Consider the following 22091-nt stretch of genomic DNA (forward strand, 5'->3'; position numbering starts at 1 on the left):
TAAGGAAGCTTAATGGCTAAAGAAACTTCTCCTGATGATTACTCAGAGGACTGCTTTTTGATTCACATCAGTGAAATCAATGGGCTTAAGTGTGATTAACTTATATTGGCTGTTAGGTACAACAGTTATTCAGATCTGTGTTATACCGCTTAGAGAGTTGTCCATGCTTTTCAGGTGGGAACACAGTGTGCAATTAAAGCAATTGCAGATAACAATATGCATACAATTGGCAACAGTGGTTTAAATGTGCATTTTGCAGTGTGTAAGGCCAGCATGCAGGAAGGCAGAAATATCTGTGGAACCAAAGGGGGTAGGCTTTGAGCATCTTGGTGTTTTGCTTCATCCAGGCACACAACATGTACATTTGGATGACACAGGCATACATATCTTAGGTTGGTACAAACACTTTAATGTTCTGAATTGGATCAAATGAATTTCTAAAGGAAGATTGTAAAAATATAATGTCGTATAAGTCACATGTGCCTACTGCTTCAGAATCAAAATGTAACCTCAGAAGCACTTTCAATAGGACATGGTAAATTTCTGTTTCATGGACTTCATTCTTCAAGCTGACGATCAGCTAATTGTTGGCACTGAGGAAGCCCTGTGCACAGCTGTACCCAAGCCAACAAACAGTAAGAAGTTAAGAATAAAGCAGCAAGAATAGGACAAGGTAGATTCATGTCACATGACAGGGAAAGCTTCTGTACTGTAGGGTAAGTTGTGTAATGCAACAATAGCTGTTTTGTTCAAATCAGTGGGAATAATGTAAGTATCTGTTGCAGAGTGCTGTGTACTTTACAGCACTTATCTTTTTCCTCCGCACAATACCTGCAGGAAGGTAAGATAATGCTTACAAGGTAATTTTATATTAGACAAATCAGTGGGAACTAATTGTACCTAATACAAGAAGCAAGTACTATACACAGCAGGCTTAATCACAGCCATTTAAGGTTACGAGATTTCCACTGGAAAAAAAAATAACTGTCCATAATAATCACGTACGGGAGATGTGAATGTGGAGTTGAATTAGATTATACTACTTATTGCCTTCCATCTCTGTGGTTCCATTCATGGAGAGATTGAGGCCCAATTTACTGATTAAAGTAAAAAGGTAAAGGACCCCTGGACAGTTAAGTCCAGTCAAAGGTGACTATGGGGTTGTGGCACTCATCTCGCTTTTCAGGCTGAGGGAGCCAGCGTTTGTCCACAGACAGCTTTCTGGGTCATGTGGCCAGCAGGACTAAAGCGCTTCTGGCACAACAGAACTTTGTGATGGAAACCAGAGTGCATGGAAACGCCGTTTACCTTCCCACTGCAGCGGTACCTATTTATCTACTTGCACTGGTGTGCTTTCAAACTGCTAGTTTGGCAGGAGCTGGGACAGAGCAACGGGAGCGCATCCCATCGCAGGGATTCGAACCGCTGACCTTCTGATTGGCAAGCCCAAGAGGCTCAGTGGTTTAAACTACTGATTACACATCTAGTGAACTGTCTCTCCATGCATTTACATTGCTTGTATGATGATCAAAAGGTTTGGGATCAAAAGGTATGATGACTTCTGGGCAACTTTTAATTTCGAGGTACTTCTCAAGTGTGGTTCTAATCAGCCTGAACCACATGGGTATCTATTCATGCAGCCACACTTGGGATGTGGGAGTCACGTTACCAAGGCAGCATGTAAAGTGAGCTTAAGCACCCATCTTAAGAAAGGCTGTGGAAATCTCTCTTGGCTTCAGTGAGAGCAGAAATAAATAAATGAATGAGCGATTAATGCTCAAGAAACAAAGTCATCTATCCTTCCTAGAATATTTTTTAAGACCAAGGCAATTTGCGATATCAACAGATGGCATATTACCGTGTAAGCCACGAGGCACATTTTGTGATGTCTGAGTGACAAATTCCCACTGCTACAGCTTTTATTGCTGGGCTGCAGTGCCTCTCTTCTGCCTTGCTGTGTTTACTTCCAACTGGGCTACAGGGGAGGAAGAGGCACAGATCCCCATGTATTTCCTGACTAAAGATGGCCTTTACAAATATGAGGATTTTTCTCTTGAGAGTCGATTTACCCAGCAGACAGATTGCTATACCTAAATCAGACTTGACTTCAAATTCCTCCTCAGATGCTAATTTCACAGGTTGGCCTTGTGAGTTTCTGAGCCCCACCGATTTACTCTATAGTTCTGCTTTAATTCTCCAAAAGAAAAAGAAAAAAAGGAATAATAGCGACCTACCATGCACTGAATGTGCGATATAAAATTGCAAGTAAATAGTTGCAAGGATCACTGAATAAACCTGTATTTATATGGAAAAGATGATAATTTGTAGGGATCCTAAATCTACATTTCAGCTCTAATCAACAAAGGGACTAAGCATCAGAGAGGCACAATATTCTCTAAGTAAGTGATTATCATTAGAAGCTATTTAGAGGGTTAAAAAGGGAGCAGAAAGAGACATTATTCTAGTTTAGAAGCCAATGATGATGCATAGCTAATTAGAACATTATGAAATTAAAAGTGGAGATTATTACCCTAGGAAACAACAAACCTCCATAGCACAGGTATCTGCCATAAATGAACACCGCTTTACAATATCATTTAACCTGTGTGTATGCATACATGTGGAGCAATTAAACAGGGAAACTGTGGCTCAAACTCAATGGCTGAATTTGAATCAGGTGTTTTGAGGGGAAAGACTAAGATGCCAAAAAATGCAACTGAATTTAGTGGCAAAATCTCCTTATCTTAATGGCACTTAATTTCGCCCGTGGACTTCTTCACAATGTATTCAATTCCTATTATGGTCTTTGTGAATTTATGCAATGCATGCATAAACTAGGATAAAAAACCTTGCGACCATCTAGTAAGGACCATGGCAAACCCTGTCCCTTTCCTCTTCATATATATTGTGTTTGTATCAAGACAAGCTGCATACCCACCATATTCTAACTTGGTCTTTGTTTGAATTTAATCTCAACCAACTGGTTTGCTGAACCACATTCACTGCCAGCAACCGTGATACAGAACAAACATACGCAACACGTAGGTGACCCCTATCATCTTTTGGGGACCATGTGCAGGAGGGACAAAAAAAAGTGTTGGATCAGCAGGCAGAAGGAATGGTCACATGTCCATTGTAAGATGCCTTTAAACGTTCTGAAAAATAACACATGTGGAGCTTGGTGCAGCCACATTTACCCTTCCCTACAAATCGATTCCTCTTAAAGGAGGGAGTGTGTTGTGATCGGATCTCGAAGCACCCCACACCTCCCTCCACCATCAAACTCCCAATCTATGTATCGTTCCTGCTACTCAATATGGAGTAGAATTTCATGACACTGTCTTCTACCAAACTGGACAATTGATCCAACTAGCTCAATTCATTTATTCATTCCGCTTACCAGATTATTAAGGCAGCTGCTGTCTACTCTGATGGACACCCATCCCATAACCTCCCATCTTGTACCTGGAGATGCTAGTGACTGAAGCTGGTCCATTGTATATGCAAGGCATATTGCTTTATTTCTAAACTGTGGCTTCTATATCCATATCATTTCAGCTTTTCAGCAAACCATAATTTTGAGATATTCTGCTGCTAGAAGGGCCAAAACATACATTAAAGGAACATTGGAAACAGAATCAGGAGGGTTATGCACTGAATTACAACATGTGAAATGGTAACACAATCAAAATGCCACATGTAAACCAATACTGCAACTCAATATTCTGTTGAAAGGAACGATTTAGGACAGGGGGAAATCAAGTTAACTATGATTATTCATTTTGAGGGGTGGTATTTTAGTAATGGAACACTGATTGGAAGGACTCTGTGCGAAGATAACAGGACTATTTTTACGGCTACATTTTCATTTTGGAGGCACAGAAAAATGCTTTTTGACAAAGGAAGGCTTTCATGCTGACTACTTTAGATCAAAATACAAGCTGGTTCAAGTGCAGCCAAAGAGGTTAAGTAGCCAAAATTGATGCTATGCATTCTGGTGTGCTCTGTGTCTGAGGCTATTCGAGAATTCACTGTAGGTACAGCTGGGAAATCTCACGAATACCCTTGTCCAGATCTCAGCTATTAGGGTTATAAAAATATTTTCACATTTCCTGCAGATGGCTAGATTCTTTTCTTTGCTCGTAATTTTAATTCAGAATTCATTACAGACAGCTGTTGGCTCTGATAGAAACTAATTGCTCTTTTACCAGACTCAGCTGCGAGCAGCCAGGCTTCCTTTCCCTTATAGAGTATATATAAACACAGGCAGGAAAAAATTAACTAAATACATGTGGATAAAATGACTCATTGAGAATACTGATCAAATAATGTTTCAAACCACAGCACAGGTCAAAGAAAATTACAAGACTCACAGGACATGATAAATATCAGGAAATAAGGATCACTGCTAACTAATTGTGATAAGTTATAGAGTGGCATTTCTATTTCAAGAAATACACGCAAGACTGTATTTTTATAAGTGGTCAGTTTAACAAACTGAAGCATCATCAATCCACCAGGAACATATTCAGCAGAAAGGTATTTACATAGGAAGACTGCACCTACTAGCAGGATCCTTGCACCTAATCCATTCTTTTCCGGGAAAATAGATAGCAGATGTGCAGAGGATCCAAATACTAATGACCACAGAGTGTCTCCCCAAAATGCACGTAAGCTGCCATCATGCGCAGAAAAAGCAAAGGTTAGCCACTTTTGTTGGGGAACACCAGTACTGTGCTTCAACAATTGGCACAGCCTACCAAGCAAGCACCTCTGCAGTACACTTCCTTTCTTGAAAGGATGCTTCAAACCTCAACACAGGTCAAAGAAATAGGAGATATGCAGCAGAACAAGCAGAAGCTGCAAATGGTCCTTGCCTGCAACTCTCTCCATTAGGCAGGAAAGTAAAGGTAAAAAGGTAAAGGACCCCTGGATGGTTAAGTCCAGTCAAAGGCGGCTATGGGGTTGCGATGCTCATCTCTCTTTCAGGCCAAGGGAGCCAGCGTCTGTCCACAGACAGCTTTCCGTGTCATGTGGCCAGCAGGACAAAACCACTTCTGGCGCAATGGGACACTGTGACAGAAGCCAGAGAGCACGGAAACGCCATTTACCTTCCCACTGCAGTGGTACCTATTTATCTACTTGCGCTGTTATGTTTTCGAACTGCTAGGTTGGCAGAAGCTGGGACAGAGCAACGGGAGCTCATCCCATCGCAGAGATTCGAACCGCCGACCTTCCGATCGGCAAGCCCAAGAGGCCCAGTGGTTTAGACCACAGTACCACCCGCTGTGTGGGCGAGTCAGCTCCATAATCTTCCCAGCAACCAAATCCTCACATGCAGGCATCAGTTAGTGCAGCATGTGAGTACACATCTTATCAAAGGGGAGAGACTGTTTTCTAAGTTATTCACTCACTAGCTGCTAATGGGCACCTCATCACAGTAACTATCTGTTGAAGGGCTACCCATTACTCATGACTACCTCCCTTGCTCATCTTGCCACCAAAGACTGCCCATTCACTAGATACAGAGGTGCTCCCTATTTCCCTGTCCTGTGCATCACTAGGAAAGGTCCCTTGCAGGGCTCAGCGGGAAGCCATAATCTGCTCCCTGGTTGCAAACTTCCTGTTCCAGCAGAGTCTTCTGAAAGATGCTTGATGGAGGGGATGCAGTTATGGTGGCAAACTGCACCTATTACTCTGCTCTCTGCCAAGCAGCTTCCAGACGTCAACCAGAACAAAAACGATGGCAAGCACAAATTTCTTTCTGTGTACTGATTTTTAAAGCTACTGTACCACTGGCACTGATCAATCAAATTGTTGAGTGTTTCAGTTGTTTCTTGGCGGACAGTAGGATTAGCAGTTAGGGACCCTCCTTTTCCCAGTTTGCTACTCAGATTGACTGGGGCAAACAGGGGAAGGGTAGGGAAGGATTCAATGTCTCATTACAATGCAATGGTTCTCGTCCGCATCCCACGGAGTATGTGCTGTTAAATGCCCTGTAACACAGATTCGAACAGCTGACCTTCCGATCCGCAAGCCCAAGAGGCTCAGTGTTTAGACCACAGCGCCACCGGGGTCCCTATTTACCTTTTACCTATTAAATGCCAGTATTCTGCACTGTGCCTGTCTTTGGTGTCAGGAAGCTCAGAGCTCTTACAATACTCTCAATGAGAACATGCAAATATTGTAGTGCTAGCTTAATGCCTGGCACCTTCATTATAGACCTTTAGGTGCCAGGCAAAAAACGTTCCTCTTTAACGAGGCCTTTGGCTGATTGACATCCAATGCCCTTTTAAAATGTGTGTGTGGGGGGGTTGTTTTGGTTTTTATTTTGGTTATGTATTTTGAGTTTTTATATTGTGATTTTATCTTGCGAACCGCCCTAAGACCTGCAGGGATAGGGCATTATACTACTACTACTACTACTACTACTACTACTAAAGCTCACAGAATTTTATAGTCTGCCCATCAGTAAGTATCCCCTCAAGTAATCAGATATGGTCTGTTTTGATTCAGAACTTGCATTAGCTGTGGTAAAGAGGACAGAGTTTTCAGACCAATACTAAACATCACTCAAGAGATAAGTGCCATTAAGTTCAATGGGACTCGTTTCTTGGTCAGCATGTTTATTTATTTTTAATGCACTTTTACAACTTTTTACACCATACAATATTCATCCTTCTCTCTTATCCTCGGACTTCCCAGTCCATCTCTCCATGGCATTCTAGGTAGTCTTTTGTTGGCTGCATAATCTATTATTCCACCCATTTTCGTCTCAAATCTTCCTTTATTTAATGTTACCTGCTGCTCATGTGTTCATTCCTACTTGTAAGGTAACTGACTATTATATCCTCTGAGATACTCTTCAAAACACTTCCACTCATCTCTTATCCGTGACTCATCCTTATTTCTTCGTTTCGCAGTCATAGTTACTAATGCTGTGTAGAATTAGAATTTCAAACTGTGATCTAACATCAGGACCTTAGAGGACATGAACAGGCATACTGATGCACACAGTATTTGAAAACAAAGGTGAGAAGACAGCTGTGGAATTAAATGTTGTGGGGGAGGAGGGAGCCCATTAGGCATAATAGAGGAATAATAAAATATCCCATTTTCTAGAAGGAACAAACAAACAAACAAACAAACAAACAAACGTGAAACATTTGAATTTAATGTTGTTGACAGACTATCTATTTATTGAGCATTCATTCTGACTTTTTGGCTGGAGGGTATATGACATTGCATCAAGTAATCACTATTTCTCCATCACTTTCCTTATAGCAAAAAGTTTGATTTTGGGGGTGGTGGGAGGAATGATTTGTAGCTCAAGAGTGCCAAAACCTGGTTTTGCAAGCAAGTGACTGAATCCCACCTGAAAATAGCAAGAGCACCCTAAGGTTTCCATCTCCTCAGAGTATTGCGGAAGAATGAAGTCAATCAACATTTGATGATCTCCTTCTACCGGTCAACAATGGAATGTGTCCTTTCATACTGCATCACGGTGTGGTACGCTGGTTTGACATCAACTGATAGGAAGTGTCTACAGAGGGTGGTGAATACAGCACAAGATATTATGGGCTGTCCAGTGAATCCGCTGGATGAAATAGCGGAAGAACATTGCCTCAGGAGAGTGAGGAAAATTCTCAGGGATAATTCACACCTTGGCTGGTACTTTCTTGATCTCCTGCCCTCAGGCAGAAGATATAGAAGCATGATTGGTCACACCAACAGGGTAAAGAACAGCTTCTATCCATGGACTGTTAGGCTGCTGAATGAAAAGATAACAACAGGGCAACTGACTTTCGGGTTTGGTGAGTGTGTGTCAGTAAACGAGGGGAATTAAGACTAAGAGAGCAGATATGGGGTGCTCGTGTAATCTCACTGTATACAAGTTGCACAAGTGACAATAAAGTATTTCAATTCAATTTCAATTCTTGTTGTATTTATACCACACCCACAACTAGATCCCTTACAGTTGAGAAATGTCCACAAAGCACCCCAACAAATATTTACAGTCTAAATGATGTGACATATTTAGGGAAAAGGAGCAGGTGGATTTGAAGGGGGGGGGGGGAACTCAGCAAAGGGAGATCAGCAATAAAAGCAAAGCAATCAGACCAGGAAGCTTAGAGGGGAGACAAAGACAAGTCTTAGAAGGTTGTTTGAACACAGTGAAGTAGGACAACTATCAGTGGGAAGAGAATTCCAAAGATAAGAAATGATAACAGAGAAAGGACAAGTAGGAGAAACAGCAGAAGTGAGGTGGCACATACCAGAAGAAAAGAGAATACATTATAGTCAAAGAGATGTGAGATTAGAAGGTACAAATTGAATTAAGTGATTTAAAGATGAGAGATAAAAAATTTGAATATAAAATGGAACATGAACAGAAGTCCATAAAGAGCGACATGATCAAAGTGGAAGGAACAGGAAAGTAAACATTCATAATAGAAATACTAGAATGGAGATAAAGGAAGGCCAACCAGAAGAACGTTACAATAATCACACTGAGAAATAAGAGAGGACGAATTCTTGGTTTTAGGGTCAATCTAGGGAAAGACAGGAACAAACCTCAGACTATTAGAAAGAAGGAAACAGAAATATGAGTTCAGGTGTGAGAAGAGGAAGATAAAACGGAATCTAAAACAGCAGCAACATTGCAACCTTGAGGAGATGAACGCCATAAAGATTAAGCTAAAAGAAAGAAGAGAGGAGGACATTGGAAACCTCCCTTTCTGGCAGGGACAAATTGTATGTAGGGAGTGAAACAGGCGAGTTCTGCATCTGAAGTATGCTCTTTTTAATAAGTGTATGGGGATGTTAGCTGCACCTTACTTGAATTAGGACCTCAATAAAACATTTAAAACTTCAACCAGGCCTTTGGCTGATTAATGTTCGGCAGCCTTTTAAATGTGTCCACGGGGTTATTGTTTTGCTGTTTTGTTTTAATTATTTACTTGTTTTTATCCTGTATGTTATTCTGTGCACCAGCCCTGAGATCCTATGATGAAGGGTGATATATGGATCAAATAAATAATGACAACAACAACAACAACTTGACATGAGAAGACAATTCACAGTTAATGTTTAGAATGACTTCTGAAGTTTATATCGCACAATATACCCATGTTCAATGTATTTACATTAATGTGCTTACATGTTGTTCATGCACTTAAGTGTCTCAGATTCCCCACTGTAGATATGGCATAAAAATTGGGAAAAATTACACCTTCACTTCCATGTTATTTGCAAGGAAACCTGATCAAAGAATTTTTCTTCTATTATTCAGTATTTATAGTATTGTGTGCATACTTTCTTGTTCAAACTATGGGATTTGCTGTTTAAAAAAGTAAAGTGAGGCTCTATTTTTGTATGTTTTAATTACTGTAAACTTTTACATGTAAAAAGGAGTGTTAGGTGAGGAAATGAATGAACTGGCATCAAAATGTGTGTGTAGGGAGGATAGCAACTAAAGAACCATATGACGTAATTGTAGGTATGTCATGTTGTAATAATGGAAAGCATCTGTATAAAATGTGAATATCCCATAGCTTGCTGAAATATCTCTAGCTAGCATATATCTAGGTGAGAGTGTGTTCCTTAAATCCATAATTCACATTTTTCAAAGCTGCCCAGCTGCCTTCTTTCTGTTACTCATTTTATGGACATTAGCAATGTATCTGAACACTTCATTAAATTACATGTCTCTTCAAGGATTGCCCACTGGTGCTCTGTTGCAGAAACACAGAGGATAAAGGCCTATGTTTCTATACAAAGCTTCTGGGTAACATTACTGAAGCAATTGCTAAGACTTCTGTGAAGTTCTCAAAACAAAACAAAAAGGCTTCCAGATGCCCTCTGGTGCTATTCGGCTATGATCTGATGAGCACCTGTTTGCCAGCAATAATCCGACTTCAAACGCAACCGTGTGCTTTTCCTGCTATCAATAGACCACATGTTACACTCTGTCTATCGCAGATTCATAGAATTAAAGCCTGAATTTCAAACAATAAGTGCTCATTAAAAGGATATTTAATTTTACAAATGAAAGCAGATCAGCATGGAGGCAATGGTTGGACTGTGATATTGCTAAATTGCTCTGGAATAGGCAGAATATTATGCAGAGGTAGAAATGGATAACTAAATGAGGCATTTATAAGTTATTCATTAGAACCAGCTCTGCTGTTTGGCAAATGGGACCAATGGCCATGACATTCCACTTCTAGAAGGTATAAGTAAGTGCCAGCTGGAAAGTTGAATGTTACTGCCATTATGATGATTAAAGCACTATCAGCATATGTAGTGCTCTATGGAATGACAAAAACAGGCTCCTACACCAATGGCCTAACAATCTGGATTCTGTGGTATTCTAAAGTTAAACTAGTGTTGTGATTCTTAGAAACTCAAAGCCTTGAGTATGCATGCATTATTTGTTAGCAGTAAGACCTCTGCCATTTATGGGTACAGCAAAAATTGCTTTGAGATTTTCTCATTTCTTTTTTGCAGGCCCAGCACATCTGAGCTGCCAAGAGAAGATGCATGGATTGCAGGCTAAGGGTTAAAACCGTTTAAATGCAACTGTGCAATTAAAGGCATTGTTTTCATTTTGTTTTCCTGCAGATGAGTGTTAGCTAGTTCCAAGCTGCTTTTGCTTTTGTTCCTAGGAGTTTGGCATGCTGAATCTGGTAGGTCACAATCAAGAGGAAGTTGGTTATGTCTCAAGTCCTGTTGAAATCAATGGGGGAAGACAATCACAACTAACACATCCCATTGATTTAAATAGGGCTTAAGTGCACCTCTTTGGATTGCTGCCACAATATATAATTGGAGTACACAGTCTATAGAAAATTTCAAGGGAATAGATTATGGAGGGCCAATCACATGCTCTCAGTGGAAACTTAATTGCCTACATCGTCACTTAAGAAAACAATTCACCCAGGACTTTATCACTGTTGCTTAACAGAACTGTTTATTTTTATCCTCATTTTTTAGCTACGCTGTATAAAAGCTTTTTTGGCACTCATGAAAATTACATCCAGTTTTCACTTCAGTTGCAGCTCTTAAATTCATACATGAAAACTTATTTGAGAGATGTTTATGATTATGTTTTTCATAAATCTACCATCAACACCGTTTGCTCAGCTCTGGAAACAAAAACAATAAAGAAGGAAACACGGAGGAGGTCTCCATAAAACAAACTCGTTTCAGTTATTAGGGAAACAAGGAACAAGAGAACAGGTCTTGCACTCATTGTTTTCCTCAGAAGAAAGTTCTGCTGTGTTTACTGTGACTGACTGAGTCAGTTTGTATGTATGCATTGGACTGCACCCCAAGAAAGAACAAAAGGAAAACTAAAAAGTACAGTGGTCAAATTCTGTGGACTTAAAGGATATTGGGGCAGAAAAAGTGGAGAAAAAAATCCAGGGCTTCCTTTGTCTCCCAGCTGCTGAAGAACAAAGAGTTGGCAAAGAGTTCTTTCCAAATGCTTCAATGCTGAGGTTACTGTGGTGGGTATGCAAATTGCTGCCTGAAGGCATTTCAGGCAATACACACAGCTAATCCAAAATACAGAGACAGCTAAGGCAAGTGCTCTAGCTTCAAAAGCTTTGGACATTGATCTGACACTGTCACACCCTTTTGCTCTCCTGTATATATGGAGTATATATGTATATACTGTATGTATGGGACATGGGTGGCACTGTGGGTTAAACCACAGAGCCTAGGACTTGTCGATCAGAAGGTCGGCAGTATGAATCCCCGCCACGGGGTGAGCTCTCATTGTTCGGGTCCAGCTCCTGCCAACCTAGCAGTTCGAAAGCACATCAAAGAGCAAGTAGATAAATAGGTACCACTCTGGCGGAAAGGTAAATAGTGTTTCTATGCGCTGCTCTGGTTTGCCAGAAGCGGCTTAGTCATGCTGGCTAATAAAGCGAGATGAGCGCCGCAACCCCAGAGTCAGCCACGACTGGACCTAATGGTCATGGGTCCCTTTACCTTTATATGGGGTGCTCGGGGATGGGTATAGTACCTCTGGTGGGGGACATTTTGTTCTTTTTCTAGGTTAGTTTGTCTACCTTTGTCCCCACCCTGCACTCAGCTCAGCTCTCATCTGTGGCTCCTAGAAGCTGTCAACATACAACAGTGGACACACACTGGGAACAGCTTCAGCTGGCCAGCTAAACCAGGTGAGGGTAGCCAATTGGTCTCAAACCCTCGGTAAGTTAGGAACTTCCCCTGCATGCAAAGACAGGCCCCAGAGGGTTGAGCGGACGAGACCAATAGTTGGCCCACTGGTCAAGAAGGCGGTTTCTGCACGTGCTGTAGAGGGAAGTGAGGGGTAGGTGGGGCTCACCCACTTGGGAAGGTAGCCCATTCAGGAGAAGGAAAACTCTGATCCTAAACCTCCGCTGCCTTGTGGGATATCTTCGAGAGAAGAAAAGGCTACGGAGCAAATCCTACCGAAATCTGGAGTGGCTTTCCTAAGATATTCCCAGTATCTGATGGTGCCAGGGTGGGAGGAAAGGCAGGAACAGAGAAGGAGGTGGGACTTGCAGCTATCATCATGGAGATGGATGAGACAAGAAGAAGAAGAAGAGTTTGGATTTGATATCCTGCTTTATCACGACCCAAAGGAGTCTCAAAGCGGCTAACATTCTCCTTTCCCTTCCTCCCCCACAACAAACACTCTGTGAGGTGAGTGGGGCTGAGAGACTTCAGGAAAGTGTGACTAGCCCAAGGTCACCCAGCAGCTGCATGTGGAGGAGCGGGGAAGCGAACCTGGTTCACCAGATTATGACTCTACCGCTCTTAACCACTACACCACACTGGCTGAGGAAGCTCCCTTCCCATGATCCTTGCCTGCAAATTTCCCCACTCCCGGCAGAGGCCCCCACATTCTGCTAGAACCCTCTCCCAGGTCCTTGGCCAATCTTCCATCTGCATCATCCTGACCTGGACAGCCCATGACAGCCTCAAGGTTAAAACACACCTGAGGGACTGTCTCCTCTAATGCCATCTTGCCTGGGGCCAAATATCAAAAGGAGATGTCCTTCTCTGTGTCCTACCTCGGGTTACACGAGGTTGACAGCAAGAAGCTATAAGGCTTTCTCAGTATGGTGTGGGTCACTTCGCTCCTTGAAGTGTGAGTGGCCACCTTTCTTGCTGCCTTTTGCTTGTTGGTGAAGACATTTTTTATAATAAAAAAATCCACCAGGCTTTGCCTATTTATTTTATTTAAATGCTATGTTTTATCTGTCTGTGTATCTGCCTGGTATCTTCCTGTGTTGGATTTTTAATGCATTTCTATTGATATAATACTGCCGTTTTAAATCATTGTAAATTGCCTTGAGTAGTGCATAGGAACTAGAAGCACGGGGCAGAAATTTCTGGGTTTTTTTTATAAATAAACAAATTATCAGCAGATTCTTTCCATTTAGAACTGTTCACAATTGCTTATCCGATTGCCTCACATTTCAGGTAAAACAAATTAGGGATATAAATTGAAATTACTTGAAGTGTAGAGTATGTAAATAGGTAATAAGAAATTTCCTTTCACAATGAAATCAATGGATTTGCAGGATCACCAAAACAGATGCAGTTTCGTGCTTTTCAGGTATATCTTTTCAACTTGGTGGGTATCCAACCCTTTGAACAATTGGGTTCTTCTGCCTTCGGAGATTCAGCTATTAGATTTGTATGTCGAGCAAAATGCTAGCGATCGCAAGGTCCAGGCACACACCATCTTTCCCATAAATGTTCCTAGAGTACCTCAACCCAACCAATAAATATTATCGCATAATAGTATAGCTAGTATGAGGGGAGCCTCTGTGCACTTACGGTGCTGGACTCATGAGAGCTCAAGAACACCCCTGAAACTGGCAAACAGAATTGGGGGAAACATGCAAGTAAACCACACTTGGAGATTTCTATAAGAAGGATTACAAATATAGTTGAGTATATATATGGAAATTCTGCTTGGGTGGATTCTGTATCCATAGTTCTAAGTCAGGGGTCAGCAAACGTTTTCAGGGGGCCGGTCCACTGTCCCTCAGACCTTGTGGGGGCCAGACTATATTTTGAAAAATAAATAAATGAACGAATTCCTATGCCCCACAAATAACCCAGAGATGCATTTTGAATAAAAGCACACATTCTACTCATGTAAAAACACTAGGCAGACCCCACAAATAACCCAGAGATGCATTTTATTTAAAAGGACACATTCTACTCATGTCAAAACACACTGATTCCTGGACCATCCGCCTTCCAGATTTAGAAGGCGATTGGGCCGGATCCGGCCCCTGGGCCTTAGTTTGCCTACCCATGTTCTAAGCGCACCTCCCAGGAATGAGTGTGCATATGGCTGCCTACTTGGATTTTATTTTGTACATTTTCCTTCAAACAAGTCCCATTTGCATTAACACAATTTTTTTAAGAACCTCCACTAAGATTTCAAAATAGTTCACCATGTAGCATAAGGGGCTATTGCTTGGAAACAACCACCACTGTGTTCTAAAGCTCCTTTTCAGCTTGTGCAGCTAGTTTCATGCTTGTTTAGACCACAACCATCATGTATTCAGTTAATCAGAGCTTCCAGAGAATGGGGAAAATGCAAATGAAATGCTATGTACAATGCCAAATTATAAGCCATTGGCTTACGGCATTAACATGTCACTTGCAAGTGTTTGTTACAGTGAAGCCTGCGCTTACCTGCAGTGAACAAGCATTGGCCCAGCATCGGGAGGATTACAGGTTTTGACTCGTCGTAAGAAAGCTAGGAATGGCGTCGGATGTTCTGGAACTCCATGGTCAGGCCAGGCAGTGAACTGGAACTGCCTCACTTCTCTCTTCTCGCTTGATCCATTCTGCCAGAGAAGAATGTTGGTTGGAATGACTGCCCAATGTCACAACAGCGCTCCGGAATAGAGCAAAGGCATATTTGCCACATCACCATGAGTCTTAAATAAAATTCCATTTAAAGGCAGGATACGATATCATCTGGCAAGCTGAGTCTGTGGCTACTCTAGAACTGTGGCACCTATTTAATAGTGAGCTGTATTGGATTTATCTCCTGCCCACCTAGCAGTTCGAAAGTACGTCAAAGTGCAAGTAGATAAATAGGTACCACTCTGGCGGGAAGGTAAACAGTGTTTCCGTGCTCTGCTCTGGTTCGCCACAAGCGACTTAGTCATGCTGGCCACATGACCTGGAAGCTGTACGCCAGCTCCCTTGGCCAGTAAAGTGAGATGAGTGCCACAACTGGACCTAACGGTCAGGGATCCCTTTACCTTTCTATTGGATTTATCACAGTAATGAACTTCTCAGTGATGGTGCTGGAAAGGGCAGACACAGCACTGTTATTCACTACTACTGCAGAGAAGCAGTATGGGAGCTATTGTGTAGCCAGCCCAACATTGAGAATGCATGACTCAAGCCAGAGGTTTTCAACCTTTTTGAGTCCACGACTCCCCTGGCCAACTACATTCTTTCTGCGGCACCCCTGTGGGGCTCAGGAGTCCAGTTATGTCACCCCTTGCTTGCAGAGCTGGCAGCCTCTCACCCTTTTTCAAACACCTTCAGTTGTGCAGTGTTCCCTCAGCTTCCTCTCCTCTCCCCTCTCCTTGGGAGTCCTCTGGGCAGCTGCTGCTGCCACCCCTGGTCTCTGAGCTGGGGCCTGGGACTCCTCTGTCCATTCCCAAGAGCAAGGGCTGGACTCCCTCGCCTGCTTGCTTATTTACTCTGAGGCTGCCTCAGCTACTGGCAGCCTGCACCTGCTGGCCAGCTCCAGAGGCCCCATTTGCCTGCTGAGTTTGTAGCCAGGGCTACTGCAATGAACACCTGTGCAAGCCTTTAGGAGGCAGAGACATGAGAGGGCATCAGAGGAGGGAGGGAAGAAAAGAGGAACAGAAGCCAATGTTGCCCACGGCACCCCTGGCCATCATTCAAGGCACCCCAGGGTGCCACGGCGCACTAGTTGAAAACCACTGACTTTAAAACTAAAGGAACTGGCTGTAAATTAGAAAACAAATATTCAAATAATTTAAAGCTTAACGTAGAAAGGAAGAGGAACTGTTTACTACGGCCATGGAGGGAAGAAAGACAATGTGTAAAAGATTTCAGTGTTCTGATATGGGTTGAATGTCAATAAATGTTTTATAGTTGTAAAGATGTTTGATAATGGCTAGGAATTTTATGCCCCCCCCTCCCCCAGAACTCTGCAGGCTTTGGATAGGAAACTGGGTGAGCATTTAATTCTAGGGAATCTTGCTGTTGCAAGGAACTAGACCAGGGGTCAGCAAACATTTTCAGCAGGGGGCCAGTTCACTGTCCCTCAGACCTTGTGGGGGGCTGGACTATATATTTTTTTTTGGGGGGGGAATGAACGAATTCCTACACCCCACAAATAACCCAGAGATGCATTTTAAATAAAAGGACACATTCTAGTCATGTAAAAACACGCTGATTCCTGGACCGTCCACAGGCCAGATTTAGAAGGCGATTGGGCCGGATCCGGTCCCCGGGCCTTAGTTTGCCTACCCATAAACTACTGTATGGCCCCATGTAATCCAGTTATATTGTTATAAACAATCATGACCCTCTCTCTCCACCAAAAAATATCTGATGCATACAGAACGAAGAATTACCTTGTAAAGTGCAAATGTTCTAACACAGTACGTTGCCAATTCTACAGTGTCCAACAAGGTCACCTGGATCAGTCCATATGTTTCGGTTCCTCTGCTCGGCCAATACTGATCACATTTCACCTGCAAAAAGCATTTTAGGCAGAAATATATTCACATTTTAAGTAGCACGAATCACGTTGCTCACAGCTGAAAACTAATGGAAACAGGCTGACAAGAATATTACTATGTTGGGATAGGAGACACCTCCACAGCATGTGGTCTAGTTGCTGTGGAAATGATCCAGATCATCCAGAAGGACGGCGAGATGATGGTGCACTTGGGGAACACAATATAAACAAGCTTCCCGAGCGCTCAGCATGCCGAATGGGACAATGGGACCTTGAGCCTTTATGCTGCAGATTTTATAGGGGGTGTTTCACGGAAAAGTAGCGTCATCAGTAATGCTTGATGTGTGCCACTCGGTGGACCAGATGGTGTGCATCAGCACAGCTACAAAACAGATCGAGTCAGGAAGAGGATTCATGAAACTATGTTGTCTGAGAAAAGAAACTGCTTCCTGTTCCACCTCTCATCCTCAGCTTGGTATGTATGCACAGTAAGAACGAGGAATTCTTCAATAATATGACAAGAGGGCTGCATGTTTTCCCATTGGGATGGAACTGATCTTCAAGTGACCTGCTTTTCTCCAGTTCCAGAATAAGAGATTCTCTTTTCTGTCCTTTTCCTCTCAGACATCGGAGGGGGGGGGGGCATAAAACAAACAAACCAAAATCCCAAGCCAGAAGTGTAAATGAAGGCAAAGAAGGGAAATAGCTTCCTTTTCACCTCTGCCAACTGATGCAAGTGAAGTAATGGTAGGGAAAAGGCAGTACAAGTGGTTGCTCTCTCAAGGAAGGAAGAGAAGGAAGGACTCCATAGCAGAATGGGGCATTGTTGGGCCTGGCCAGTGGCGGCACTGGAGTTTTTGAATTTTGTAAAGGGAGCGTTCTGTTCCCTTTCCCTCATTACTATTATTATTTTCTGCTGCTCACAAAGTGAGTAGGTGCACAACCAAAACCCAGCGCTGGTGAGATCCAACTACAGTCATACCTTGGAATTCAAACGGAATCCATTCCAGAAGTCCGTTCGACTTCCAAAATGTTTGGAAACCAAAGCGCGGCTTCTGATTGGCTGCAAGAAGCTCCTGCAGCCAATCGGAAGCTGCGGAAGCCCTGTCGGATGTTCAGGTTCCAAAGAACGTTTGCAAACCGGAACACTCACTTTGCGGCGTTTGGGAGCCAAAACGTCTGAGTACCAAGGCGTTCGGGATCCAAGGTACGACTGTACTGGCTGTTTTAATTTGCACCGAGGTATGTTTAGATATAAATTAACATATGCAAATCTGTGTCATGGGCCTGTGCCCTCAGTCCTTTATGTACCTCACAATGCCTCTGCTTGCGGTGGCTGACCCAGTGGCCTCTATAGGCATGCTGAGGCTCTATAGATGGCGTGTCTCGTGATGTGGTTTGAATGAGCAGCAAGTGCTACTTGCAATTTACAATTTCAAATCCAGGTCTTATGTTGCACCCACTCACATTTGTCTCATGGTGCTGCAGAATACCGTATTTTTCACTCCATAAGATGCACCTGACCATAAGGCACACCTAGTTTTTAGAGGAGGAAAGGGGGAAAGCCCCGGTTTTTGAGGATCAGCTCAATGTTGTCGAGCTTACTTTGCAAAGGGAAAAAATCCTGTTTTTATGCGGTTCAGCTCACAGTTCTGCAGCTTCTTTCCAGACAGATAATCTACCCAGCCAGTCACATGTTGCTGGGGAAACAAACAGCCTCCATCCGCAGAACATTCAGCAATGGAGGCCTGGACAAGGGGGCGGGACTGGAAAGGGAGCCAGTGATCGACCACACATTTGCTCCATAAGACGCACAGACATTTCCCCTTTCTTTTTAGGAGGAAAAAAAGGGTGTCTTATGGAGCGAAAAATACGGTATATCAGATGAAACCATGATCATTGACATCCAAACATAAATACTGGTTTCCGAAGTAAGCGGTTTGAAAAATTTTAGCTTTGCTACAAATAGAAAAGCAGTGCTACGAGACTGGATTTCTTTGATCCAGGATGTTTAGAATGAACTATGCCAGAAACTACACAAAAACGTAATTTTGTTTTGAGGTTTTTCCTTTCTTTATGAAACATGTTGTGGCTTTAGATTGCCAAGTCTTTGATCTATAAGAGTTCACAGAAAGAGATTATTTATCAGATTTTAAAGGGTACTCCGTGTCTTAGTGTAACAGAAAAATTACAGAAAGAAGACAGCGCAAGATTGAGGGGCAAAGGTGGTGGAGCCAGGGTGAGTGACAGGTGGGGATTGTCCGAGGAGAAGACGTTGAGTTATAGGAGTCAGCTGGAAAAGATCTGGTTTAAAATGCTCATGGTAAAGGAGTGGCAAACCTGTCGGGCCATTTTATTAGGTAGAAACATTATTTCCCACTCTTTACTGAAAGAATGCAAATTCCTCGTTCTTATGTTTCCCAAACATATGGTTCAAATACTTGAAGTGTTCTGGTTTGGGTGGATTCCAGGGTAATATAGATCTCACTTCACATTCTTACCATTGCTATGCACAGTCAAGCATAGTTAAGGTGAGCTTAATTACTCTTTACTGCAGTGTTTGACATCAGATAAGTTTGTGGTGAGCCTGGACCAAGTGACTTGGCTTGACTTCTAGACACACAGTCACTTTGGCTTATCCAGTGTTCTCTAGGGACATGGCCTTGTGCTGGAGGTCACACTTTCTATCTGCCCAGGCTTTGTAATTATTTAAGACTGTATGCTGGTGTTCTATCTTATTTTATTGCTCTGTTATGTTTGTTTGATGCTTCATTAATAATTCTTTTTAAATTTATGCTTTTATTATTTTACTGTAAGCAACTCTGAGAATTACCTGACAACTGCTTCCTGGTAACAGGAAAACCCAGGAGTTTACTAAGCCCATAGTGGGCCACATTACAAAGCTTATGTGTTGGATTATGTGTTGGGATTTGTGGGTTTCCATTTACATATATCTATCTCAAAACTACTGATTTTGTATTTAGCTTTGACCGCTGGGAGGCGCGTAGAAATGGGATCCTCATAACAGAGGGTCCTGGTTGCGCTCGGGACCCAAGAGCTCACCTGACAGGGTTAAAATGGGGGGGGAGCAGGAAGTCCTGGCCACTCCCCTGGGATCATGCCAGGCTGTTTTAGCCAATAGCCAGTAGGTGGCGTGATCCCAGGGGGTTTAAAAGCAGCAGTGTGATGCAAGTGGGGCACTTGCATTTGCATGGCTGAACACCCACCCTCCCGAGTTTAGGTAGAGTCACTTGGCCATGCTTTGGTTTGGGTCACCTGTTTTGGAACAGGGGATGGGTAGGAATTTTTAGCCATTTGGTTTTCACCTACCCCTTAGCAAATCATCACAACCTGTAAGGTGGCGGTTAGGCATTGGCTCAGTTGGATTGTGGGAAGGGGAGGTGCGGCCATCACCTGCCCCTCCAGGAATTGGGTATTCCGTTAAAGGAATCTGGGGGTCCTGGATCTCGTCCGAAGTCTGCTTGAGGGGCTAGGGCCATGCCAGGACCACAGGAACCCCGGGTGAGCTTAGGTTGGTCCTCAACAACCTTGCTCCCTTGTTTGGTTTACCTCGTTGGACGATCACTCTGAGAGGTGGAGTCAATTATAGTGGGGAGTCAATGCCTAAGCCAATACCGCTCACGTGATTATATTTCAATAAGGTTGTGGCCAAAATTTGCCCAAAAACTTAAACTAATATAAGTGTCTCTGTGTATTTATTTTGGGGGTGGGTCTTGGGGCCTCGAGATGCAAAGAAAAGCCATGGTACACCTGCATCAACACAACAGGATGCTTTCATCTGCCCCAGCTGCAACAAAACATGTCTCTCTCATATTGGTCTCTACAGCCACAGCAGGCACTGTAACTCTCCAACGGTTTGACTTCATGGCAGAAGGAGCACTTTTCCATTGTCTCCTGAGACAGATGGGTGCCAACCAACCAAATTTCCAGTCAAGCTTTGTTCTTGAGCTCCAAAGGAAATCATCCAGCCATCTGGTATGAGGACAGACTGAAGTTAACATTATGACTTAGTAGTTTTGTTTCCAAAGGGGGTAAAGCCCAGTAACAAACAGGCACATTTTAAAGATAAGAAAGATCTGGGAAGTATTCTGAGGAGCTGGTTGCTGGTCGAAGAAATAAGACTGTGCTGAAAGAGCCTTAGATGGAATGGCCTCAGTGGAAGGACTAGGTGCCTTGGCTGTGTACCTTTGGTAGAAAGTTTCACCACCTCATAGACAATAGTGCAGATAATCCAGAAGCGCTGCTTAACAACATCCACTGAAATTCAGCTAGAAGCAGTATCAACTACGCTAGAGTAAGAGCAGATCATTCTAACAAGGCAGCTGTAAAGCTGAGGTCAAAGGTTGCAAATAATAATAATAATAATAATAATAATAATAATAATAATAATATATTATTTATACCCAGCCCATCTGGTTTGGTTTCCCCAGCCACTATGGGCACCTTCCAACAAATTATTAAAATACAGTGGTCTGTTAAACATTAAAAGCTTCCCTAAATAGGACTGCCTTCAGATGTCTTCTAAAAGTCTGGTAGTTGTTCTTCTCTTTGACATCTGATGGGAGTGTGTTCCACGGGGCGGGGGCCACTACTGAGAAGGCCCTCTGCCTGGTTCCCTGTAACTTCACTTCTCACAGTGAGGGAACCGCCAAAAGGCCCTCGGTGCTGGACCTCAGTGTCCGGGCAGAACGATGGGGGTGGAGACGCTCCTTCAGGTATACAGGACCGAGGCCGTTTAAGGCTTTAAAGGTCAGCACCAACACTTTGAATTGTGCTTGGAAACATACTGGGAGCCAAAGCATGAAAGGCAATCTCATGGTTTCCTTTTTATACGAGACATAATAGAAGACTTCTGTATGCTTCCAAATGCAGAAATGACACAGTCCACTGGCTGAAATGAAAGCTGTAGAGCTAGTGAACACTGAATGACGTCTTTCCCACTAAGAATGGAGGCTGGTAGCATTTCAAACCTGGTGAGTTTAAAAATATACATCTATTACCAAGTAATATTCAGGAACCTTCACACTCCAGCAAATCACAGGTGTGAAAAAATACCGTCCCACCTTTTATCAGTGACACTAAAGGAGGCAAATTTTCATATTTTTTTAAAATAAAAAATCCAACAAAATCAATGAATACGATACTTGATAGTGAATTGTAGTGAGAAAATTTTGCAGTAAAAAGGTCTAGTCTTGCTTAAAAACAACCAAAAAACTCTCGTGGGGTAGTAAGTAATAAGCGAGGCTTTATTTGGCTTCTTTTCTTCAGTACCTTGGAGAGCTCTCTAGCAGTATGGGGACTAAGACACTCTTTCCTC

At 42.8% G+C, this 22091-nt stretch overlaps 1 protein-coding gene across 43 annotated transcripts in view; it reads right to left on the reverse strand.

The window, feature by feature from the left end:
- Positions 1 to 22091, reverse strand: part of PTPRD (protein tyrosine phosphatase receptor type D) — a 1143290-nt gene that overhangs the window by 28525 nt on the left and 1092674 nt on the right. For all 43 annotated transcript variants that reach the window (XM_083592691.1, XM_083592680.1, XM_083592685.1 and 40 more), the window contains 2 exons: positions 16647 to 16766; positions 14713 to 14867 (listed from right to left, as the gene is read on the reverse strand). In XM_083592691.1, coding sequence (XP_083448817.1) covers positions 14713 to 14867; positions 16647 to 16766 — 275 coding nt within the window. The remainder of the gene's footprint in view (positions 1 to 14712; positions 14868 to 16646; positions 16767 to 22091) is intronic.

This window comes from Podarcis filfolensis, assembly GCF_964270895.1.
Source record: "Podarcis filfolensis genome assembly, chromosome: 17".
Taxonomy (NCBI): domain Eukaryota; kingdom Metazoa; phylum Chordata; class Lepidosauria; order Squamata; family Lacertidae; genus Podarcis; species Podarcis filfolensis.